The sequence below is a fragment of the Notolabrus celidotus genome, chromosome 16 (assembly GCF_009762535.1).
Source record: "Notolabrus celidotus isolate fNotCel1 chromosome 16, fNotCel1.pri, whole genome shotgun sequence".
Taxonomy (NCBI): Eukaryota; Metazoa; Chordata; class Actinopteri; order Labriformes; family Labridae; genus Notolabrus; species Notolabrus celidotus.
The window spans coordinates 2,945,079-2,955,165 of NC_048287.1; the positions used below are offsets into that span (position 1 = coordinate 2,945,079).

Here is a 10,087-nt window from a genome sequence, read left to right on the forward strand (position 1 = left end):
GAGAAAAAAGTCAGAATTCTAAGATTAAAGTCAGAATTCTGAGATTAAAGTCAGAATTCTGAGATTAAAGTCAGAATTGTGAGAAAAAAGTCAGAATTCTGTCTACTTTTTGTCTGAACTGAAATTAGTCAATGGAAACAGGGATTTGTTTAAAAAATCTCACTTTGAAAATATCCAAAATCATCACTAACATACTACATGTCCAATGGCTTTTATTTTGAAATTCCCAATCACGTGTAGCTGTAATTGGCAGCATCACATTTTGAGGTTTTCTCCTTTCAGTCTGAATCAAAACATATCAGTGGAAACTGAGATTTATTGTAATGCCAAATATATAACTACCAGGCATATTTTTAAATTTCAGATAGCTTTGAAAATCCACCAGAATTCTGACTTTAATCTCAGAATTCTGACTTTTTCCTAAGAATAATAATAAAAAAAGAAATTTGACCTTCATTTTTGTTTTTCAATTGGCTCTTATCCTCTTCCGTAGGAAACACCTTTTCATTCAAGGGTTTGTATTTATTTTAATGAAGACATCAAACCTATGAAAGAACATATATGGAGTTATGTAATGAACAAAGACGTGTTAAACAAAGCAGAATCTGTTTTAGATTTTAGACTCTGTAAAGTAGCCCCCTTTTTCCTTCATGACAGCTTTGCACACTCTTGGTATTCTCTCAGTCTGCTTCATGAAGTGGTCTCCTGGAATGGTTTCTAATGAACATGAGCCTTGTCAAGAGTTCATTTGTAGAATGACTTGCCTTCTTAATGTGTTTGAGACCATCAGTTGTGTTGTTCAGAGGTAGGGTTAGTACACAATGGATAGCCCTATTTGACTACTGTTGTAATCCAGATTATGGCAAAACCAGATTATTTCATAGTTTTGATGTCTTCAGTATTAATCTACAATGTTGAAAATTATAAATAAAAGAAAAGCATTGCAGGAGAAGGTGTGTCCAAACTTTTGACTGGTAGTGTATATGAAAGAGATGGTTATGCTTTTAAAGTAGCCTGAACATGTTGCCTTTAAACACCTACTCTGACATTTAAACCACAAAAAGAAGTCTCATAATAAGAACTGGGTCTTCAGATCTCCATGTTTCCTTTTGATATGAAGGAAAACGCCTGACTGGATGAAAGACTAACTGTTAAAGCGTACAGTAGTATCTCCTGTAGAGATTTTCCAACACATCTAACACAAACTGTTAAATTCCTGCAACTATCCATCTTTAAGATGACTGGATTGGAAAGCTGATCCCTTCATGCTCCAAAGTAATCCATTTTTTGAATAATTGAGACAAATGAGAGAGCAAAATCATGCCAGCAGTGTTGGCTCACTCTCATCCTGGGAGCACCTACGGGACATCACAATGGGTGGCAGCGCAGGGAAAGTCCCATTGACTGTTGATGAATGGCATGAATTAAAGCAGACGACTTGTCATTTACTAATTGACTCGACTGATTGATGTCCTCACAAACCTTTTACCGGAACATATAGAGTAGATTTTCTTTTTATTCCACATCTGATCTGTGGAAGTATTACATTTCTGAAACCAGAGACAGGACCTTTAATCTCTCAGGATGTAAATTACACACTTTTACACTTGCAGTAAATGGGATTTAGATGCATGTATGACAGCGTTTAATCTCAGTGTGAAGGTAGTATAATTCAAAAAGTGTTGCCTGCAGCTCAAAGCCTACATTAAGACAGCTTTCAGCTTTATAATCCATCCGTCTTCACAGGGCTTTCATGTCATTATTTGCGGAAAAAAAGGAAGCCCTGAGGGATTCTGTTCTGAGGAAAGTTGCAAAAGTAGAAACCGCCTATGCAAGGTCGCAGGAGGAGAAGTCTGAGTGTGAGGGCAGATGTTACCTGGAATTTCACACTCTCCTTCTCATCTGTTTAGTAGTAACGAGCCCATCGTGGGATCATGTTAGGAGAACTTTCAAGTAGAGGACATAAAAAATGCAGAGTGCAGGATACATTTCATGTCCATTGTCTTTATATTGACTGACAAACTGGGAAATACACTCGATCTCGCCTCCCTATAGTCTGGTTTCAAAAGCCTGAAAAAATAGACTACAAGTCATACATCAGATGTTTACATTCCTATTTTGAAAGTGTAGCTCTTGATTATTTTGAGATGACTGACTTCAGATTAAAGAAAAAGGCTTGCTAGCAGGGACAACACTTCTGCTGCTGACAGTGGAGCAGAAAATAGTTGCTTTCTGGAAACTTTCAAAGTCATGTTGTGCTTATTTTTTTTATTTTTTCCTTTTTTTATTGGCATTCAAAGGATTATGCAACAATGGTATAAGATACATATATAAGCACCTTTTATATAAAGGCATCAACATGTTAAAGGTGACATATCACGCTTTTTTCATCAATATATATTGGTCTAAGAGGTCCCCAAAACATGTCTTTAAAGTTTATACTCAAAAAAACACTTTGAAATCAGATTTTGGTCTGCCTGAAAAACTCTCTTCTTCAGTCCTCCTCAGAACACTCTGTTTTCTCTTTGACCACGCCCCCTCAGGAAGTGGATGTGCCTCGGCTGTCCAACACGTTGACCTAATGTTTACATGTTGGCTGAATATACACGGCTGCTCAGAGATCACGTTACTTCAACCCTCTGAATCTGATCCAGAATCTGATCCTGACGGAGAGGCGCCTGCAGCAGGACCTTTCTGATGGATTGGTCACAGATTTAGTGTTTCTTGTTGTTTTATTTATCAGTATGTCGACGTGTGTCTTGGTACACAGCCACGAACATGTAGCTATGTGGCTATGCTAACTAGCGCTAGCACTTATCCATGATAAATAAAAATCATCCACTAGATCTTCAAATCTGCAGACGTGGGGAGTAAAACCGACCTCTGCCAGAAAGGCAGCAGGACCTTTCTGAAGGATTGGTCACAGATTTAGTGTTTCTTGTTGTTTTATTTGTCAGTATGTTGACGTGTGTCTTGGTACACAGCTACAGCTACGACATGTAGCTATGTAGCTATGCTAACTAGCGCTAGCACTTATCCATGACAAATAAAAATCATCCACTAGATCTTCAAATCTGCAGACGTGGGGAGTAAAACCGACCTTTGTGTTTATTAAGACAGCCTACAACTAGCATGCCTCCCTCCTAAGCTCCTTGTTAGCACACATGTGTGCAGGTAATGAAAAACGGAGGAGGGATTCAGTATTATTTTATACAGACTATGGGCTGAACAAGCTCCGAGCTCTGACTCTGCGACAGACCGGATATTGTTGTTACGTAACAAAAACACTGAAGTCTGAAACGGCTCGTTTCACACACATTTACAGAAAGGTGGAGAAATCAGAACAGGGGCAGAATGGATTTTTTACATTCTCGGGGGGTTTGTAGACATGCCAGGGAAACATATTTCAGGTAGAGAGCCATTAAAAAGTCAATTTTGCATGATATGTCACCTTTAAACAAATACAAGTAGTGATATTAGAAAAAATAATAGCTGCATTAACATATTTGCTGATGTCGAACAGACAACATTACAAATAACAATGACCACACTTGTGACTCCAGCTTTAACATAAAGCATCAGGAAAAAAATAAATAATAATAAAAATATTGATAATACAAAATCTATACACACACACACACACACACACACATATATATATATATATATATATATATATATATATATATACACATACATATATGGACATACAAACACACACATCCATCCAAATTTCCAATTAAAACAAAAGAGAAAACAGCAAACCAAACAAACACACCATAAGTAAGGGATAATGTATGATTAGCAGGTTGTTATGTGAAAAAGAATCCCGACAGGGTGAGACAAGACCCACGACGTGAAGCGGAGGAGTCTTGAGCACCCTGAAAACCTGCTTACAATGCTTTATCCTGCTTATTACCCGGATACTAACTTAAATTACATTCCACATTCATTTCACCTTGCTTTAACTTGGAATATCTGAAAATGAAGTACTATGGACAGATTCAAGAAAGGGGCCCCGGACATTTACAAATATATTGGATCTACCTAAGAGAGAGAATCTTATTTTTTTCTAATTTAAGATAAAATAGTACAATTTTGTGCTTCAACTCTAGAAAAATCCCTAATTTGGGGAAAATTTAACAAAATATGAATCTGGATTAGAACAGAGGAGCCTCGGCCCATATGCACATCCAGCCATTAGCGATGGAAACAGGCCGTTTGTGTTAATGGTGAAAAGCAAATGGATTTGCGGTCTGCATGAGTCAGGTTAACACCACAATAAAGCATTACATTTAATGGAGGTAGACCCCACCATTACAGGTGCTAGCAGCAGGATTACCACACCTGTTAGACTGTTCCTACACAATTCCACCCTGTAGTGCCGACAAATCATAACCATGTAAATAAAAGTTCTTCTGTAGATTATTTGACATGAATGAAGTAGAACATCATTCTTTGGTAACCTACCAGCAACACCGTGAAGTGAATCCTTCCCAAACAACTCCATTAATAAGTCCTCATCCTCCAATGGGGGGACAGGTGGTCCTCCACCTGGACCACGTTGGTGGCGGTGCTTGTTGCACAAAGCTGCTTTCATGTTGCTTATTTTATTTTGTAGGTCTTCTACTGTGCGCGCTCAGAAACACCACACACATTTACCCGGTTCAAGATCTGAAGCCAAACTTTCCCTTTCTCCTTGTTTGTTCTCTTTGACTTTGATTGACTTGCTGATAACAGCTGTTTGTTCATTCTATATTCTTCTAATCAAATGTCCATTTCTTCTTCCTCTGAAGCATTGTTTCTTCTTGATCTTCTCTCAGTCACAGCGGTACCGCTCGCCATGTTTATTGTTGTTTATGCGTAGTAGACGTGCAGTTTGAATTTGTTGGATCAGGGTTTTCCAGGAGGTTCCCTGGACATATGACGTTTTGCACCAGCCTCACTTTCATGGCTCAGTTAGTTCATTGGCCAGTTATTTGCAGTCGTGCATTCGGCTAACGCTACGACCAAAACACAGACACATGCTCATATAGGTAGACTAATGGTCCAGTTTGTGTAATGACTGGACGTGCATATGGGCCATGGTTTTTATTACGTTTCAGGTTCAGATGTAAACACATCAATTGGATTCAGTAAAGTTTCCCAGTTAAAATGTTATAAAGTAAGCCCAAATTGTCAAATAGCTAAGCTTGGTATGGGACTCAAGGGAAAGGACAGGTTCCTATGTGGCTATGTGTGTTTGGATTTCACAGATTTTTGTATCACTGCTAAGCTAAGCTACTTGTCATTTGATAACTGACAAATATGAACAAAGGTTATTCCAATCCTTTCATCCAGCACAGCCAACAGATTTTAACTCAAGTTTTCCCATATCTACTAAACTATCATTTGGCTTTAGCTTGTTTGTTCCCTGCATGTTTTGCAGGTCTAAGTATCTGTGTGAGCATGTTAAGATAACGAACACAGCACAAATATTAGCAGTTTGGCACGTCGCCATGTTCTCTGATAACTTTGGGTTTATAAGTTTAAAAGGTTCAATAGAGAGAGCTTCCCCGTCACGTTTCATCAGTGACATGTTGTTGCACCAGTCTGGACTGTTGATGGATTCGCGTGAGGGGCAGACAGCAAACCCCGCTGAGGATTTGTAGATGCTCCTTAAACGTGAAGGGCATAATGTTAGAGCCCAGTGCTTGTTCTTAAGAGACCTGGCTGCCTCAGCCATTAGTCATTTCTCTGACAGTGCACTCACACACACACACACACACACACTGAAAGGCACACACTGCTGTAGCAACACACATCTGAGAGAGAGTTCTGACTGCAGATGGGTTACACCCTCAGAAACACCACCTCTCATTTATTTCTCCATTGAAGAGCTGCAATCTTTTGGACAAGACTGCTCACGGTCTCCGTCAGTCACGTGATGATGGATCTGAGATGGCTGTAAAAGTTACTAATGCTAGTGAAAGTGTAGACCAAAGGTAGCGCTCCTTCAACACTTGCACTGCCAGGTGAGATCACCTTGAAAAGCTGCCTCATCCCAGTCACTAGTGTTAATAGTGCACACTGACTTTATGACAAGACTGAAAAGCTCTGATTGCTTGAGTTGGGCCTGGACTCGAAGTCTGTAAGGTTACATAACATCAGAATAAGAGGAGGACGTAAGGTCCAGATGGCCAAACTTCAAAAGCAGCAGGAATTAGCTAAACTTCTTGTGTTTCTGTAACATGAACAAATCAATGATGAAAGAATAAAAAACATGATAGATACCTCATTGACAACTTTTAAAATCATCAATGCTTACTTGAGGTCCCCTTATCAAGGTTTAGTTAGATGATCCTCTAACAACGCAACAGTATAGATCAGGGGTTCCCAAGGTGTGGGTCGGGACCACCCATTATAGTAAAAAATATCAACAAAAATAGAAGCTAACCTTGAAATGAAACCTTGAAAATATAAAGTGTAAGGAATTTTCTGCCTTTCTTTGTTTCCAGATGACTCCTAAGTTTAGGGTTAGTGAACAGTTAATTATCAAAGCATCAGTAGCAGCAGGTTCATTCATAACAGCACAGGAAACACAGACACATGCTCATATAGGTAGGGTCATTTTCTGCAGACCAGCTAAATGAAGCCGCATTAAATCACTTTGAGGGACAGTGGGGGTCACGAGTCTTTGGCACCTATATTTTTGGGGGTCGCAGGCTGAATAATTTGGGAACCCCTGGTATAGATAATTCAGGATTGTGTTCACCTCTCTTGATTGTCCTACATTTACTCTCCTCTCAACTTTGCTTTGGTCTCCACCAACTTCTGAGGGACAAAATAATCATTTCCCTGAAAGCTTTATCATCTAAATTCCATTTAATTATGAGCATTTTGTGCATATAGTGGCCTTAGCATTGACTATAAACAAGGTCCACAAAGACTTCTTCATGCTAACACAGCTGAGCTCAAGCCAATTCATGGTTTTCAGATTTACATGGAGAGTGTGCAAGGATTCTCAAGAAGGACATCTTCCCAGATTTGTGCAGATCCTGTTCAGTCAATAGCACTTTTCATCATTTCAATCATTTGGTGTTTAACTTCATAAATCCTGTATGCAAAAGAACATTATGTGATCTGTACTGATACGTACATTATGTGAAACAAAGAAGAGATAATTGGGGGTTGCTGTCTTTTAACCATCCTGTTATGTTGCGGGTCAAATTGACCCTTTTTTAAAGTCTATTTTAGGTAATATATGCCTTCCAAACCCGCTTAATGCAGCATCAAAATCTGGGCAGCATGTGACAGAAGAGGTGTCGGGTTAATTTATCATCATCACTTCATGAAAACAAGAATTCAAAATTTAAAATAAAATAAACAAAAAATATATGTCATGTAAAACTATTGTATTTATATTTAGGGCTTTTCAATGTACATAAAAACAAGTTTTAACATCAATCAATCAATCAATCAATCAATCAATCAATCAATCAATCAATCAATCAATCAATCAATCAATCTTTATTTGTATAGCGCCAAATCACAACAAACGTTATCTCAAGACGCTTTTACAAACAGAGCAGGTCTAGACCACTCTATGTCAAATTATGAACAGAGACCCAACACCAAGACAAGGTAAGACTCAGTCTGACCCCACCTTAATCCACCATGAGCATTGCACATCGTAGTATTTAGCTAGTTACAGCGGAGAGGAAAAACTTCCTTTAACAGGCAGAAACCTCGAGCAGAACCAGACTCATGTTAGACACACATCATGCCTAGACCGAGTTGGGTCTGGAAAGACAGATAGAGGGGAGTAAGAGAGAAGTGATAGTGATGAGACCAGTAGTAGTAGCTGTTGCTGCTGGAGTCCAGCATGTCCGTATCAGCTGGAGTCCAGATCGTCCACAGCAGGAGGACGTCTACGGCAGCTCAGAGGAATCTACGAGACAATGGAGCTCAGGGACTCCAGAAAGGTCTATGGTTAGTAACTTTAATGGGACAGGCAGAGTTAAAGTAAGTGATGAGGGGGTTGGGGGAAAGGGGGTGAGCTAGGATCCCAGTGTATCAGTGTGCCAGTTCCCCTGGCGGTCTAGGCCAATAGCAGCATGACAAAAACATGAATTGTAATGAAAAACAAGTGAGTTATCCTCATTGAACCATGAGCTGTGAGGATTAAAGAACACCAATGGACTAAATCTGGATTTAAATGGTTAGTAATGGAGTAAAAAATTGGATTTTAAAAAATGTGTATTCAGATTTTTTGGGGTTCTGACACTTTTGGATAATTGAATATGCCCTGGGTCAAATTGACCCAGGAACATTATTGCTGTTCCAGAGATATGAACATAACAGGAGGGTTAAAGGAAATCATTCTGTTATAAAAATGTCAATGAAGTCTTTCGTCTTCATTAGATGTCCTGACTTTCTCGCTCAGAAATGACCACCTTATGGAATATTTTTTACCTTTGCTAACACGATTTAAAGAGACAGTGTGAATCTCTGTTGATGAGCTCAGGATGAGCGCCGAGGACACCAGCTAAGTGCTCCATGTAGTCCCTGTGGTGTTTCTATTGACTCAGTCTCAAATAAACTGTCAAAGAGATTTCGATGCCCGACCATCTTCTGACTCTCTCAATCATTCCTCAACAGAAAGCTCCCGTCGCATCTGTCCATGTCGGCGTACTCTCCTGTCTGTTTGGCTCTGCTGGCCCTCCTCCTTGCTCCAGCACTCGGACGTAAGTCACCCACAGACAAAGCACACCCAGTGACTCTTCACTAAATCACTACACTGTGTACTACACTGCTAGCATTCAGACTGCTGCGAGGTCATTCATTTCATCAGGACTCAAAAAGCAGAGGCCAAAAATAGCAAACACACTGTGGGTCTGTGTTGTGGGATTAAATCAGATTAAATGCCCACTCTGATAATCACAACAAGCCCTTTCTCTGCTGTTGTTTGAGGACACAATAAAGCAAACATGCATGCGCAGTGAGTGCCAGGTGAAGTTTCCCTCCTTGTCAGGGCACACACATGCAACTGCATGTGACGTCTTAATTGTGGTTCATCTCCTGCTCATTGCACTAATGAGTGGCTTTCTGAGCGTTATGCCGCGGCAGGCAGTAACTTTAACAACTTGAGGCCCGAATGCACAGTCAGATAAGTGTTTAGTGGTTGTAAATATAGGATTATAAATACCGTCTCACCGCTGTATCTCATTTCTCAGCAGTTATGTGGGATCCTGGAACAGCTTCCAGATGTGTTTTGTTCGTGCTGCTCACTTTAAATGAGCTGACTCAGGTTATTGACTAGGGAGGCCCCCCGGCTGTCACAATACCTCTTTCATGGAGTTCTTTGAGACGAGGCTTTTCCCCTTTGAAACTGCAGTGAAGAAAACCAGGGACAGCGCCCCCCTCTGACACAACCCTGGAGCTTATATTCAGAAGAATTAGGAAGTTCTTTTTGATTTGGGAATTTCTCAATCTGCAAAACCTGCATCAAATACTGAACTCTTAAACTGAAACTAAATGAGAATTGTCAGATTTTTCCTCAGTTTTGTGGCAATGAAGAACAAGGCCAGTCTGTTAGTTAGATTATCAGAACAAACACAAGAAGAGATCAAAGAGGAGCACTGAAGATGGAAGCTGAAATCAGATGACAGAGTGATGTATAGCAGTCTGAGGTTTAACCAAACTCATGATAAATCAACAAGTTAAAAACATGGAAAGTGTCTCAGCTTCCATTTTGACCCATCACAATAAAGCTTACCTGATGACGTATAGCGTCAGCCTGAGCCACGCAACGCTAGCAGCCATATTCATCAGCATTATGTTTTCATCTATGATGACATATTGGGATCACAAGAGCTGTCTGAGCAGTCTGCACTGAAAATATCAAAGACAACATGATGAGTCTTTGTGCACGCTTTGCAATGTGGAAATATGTGAACAACTGCAGTGATAAGAGAGCTTACATTAAAAATGCACACAGTGCAGCGTGAAGTTAATTCCCACTGACATTAAAGACCTTGTAGATTCCTTGTTTCTGTCCTTGAGAGTGCTAACTGAATACAACTGGTGGGTAATATATTGTATTTGT

The 10,087-nt window shown here is 39.8% G+C and overlaps 1 protein-coding gene across 1 annotated transcript in view; it reads left to right on the forward strand.

Moving 5' to 3' along the window:
* LOC117827539 (collagen alpha-1(IX) chain-like) overlaps positions 1–10,087 on the forward strand; it is a 49,849-nt gene that overhangs the window by 995 nt on the left and 38,767 nt on the right. Inside the window, exon 2 of the mRNA XM_034704119.1 lies at positions 8,641–8,726. Within this exon, the coding sequence (XP_034560010.1) occupies positions 8,641–8,726 (86 nt within the window). The remainder of the gene's footprint in view (positions 1–8,640; positions 8,727–10,087) is intronic.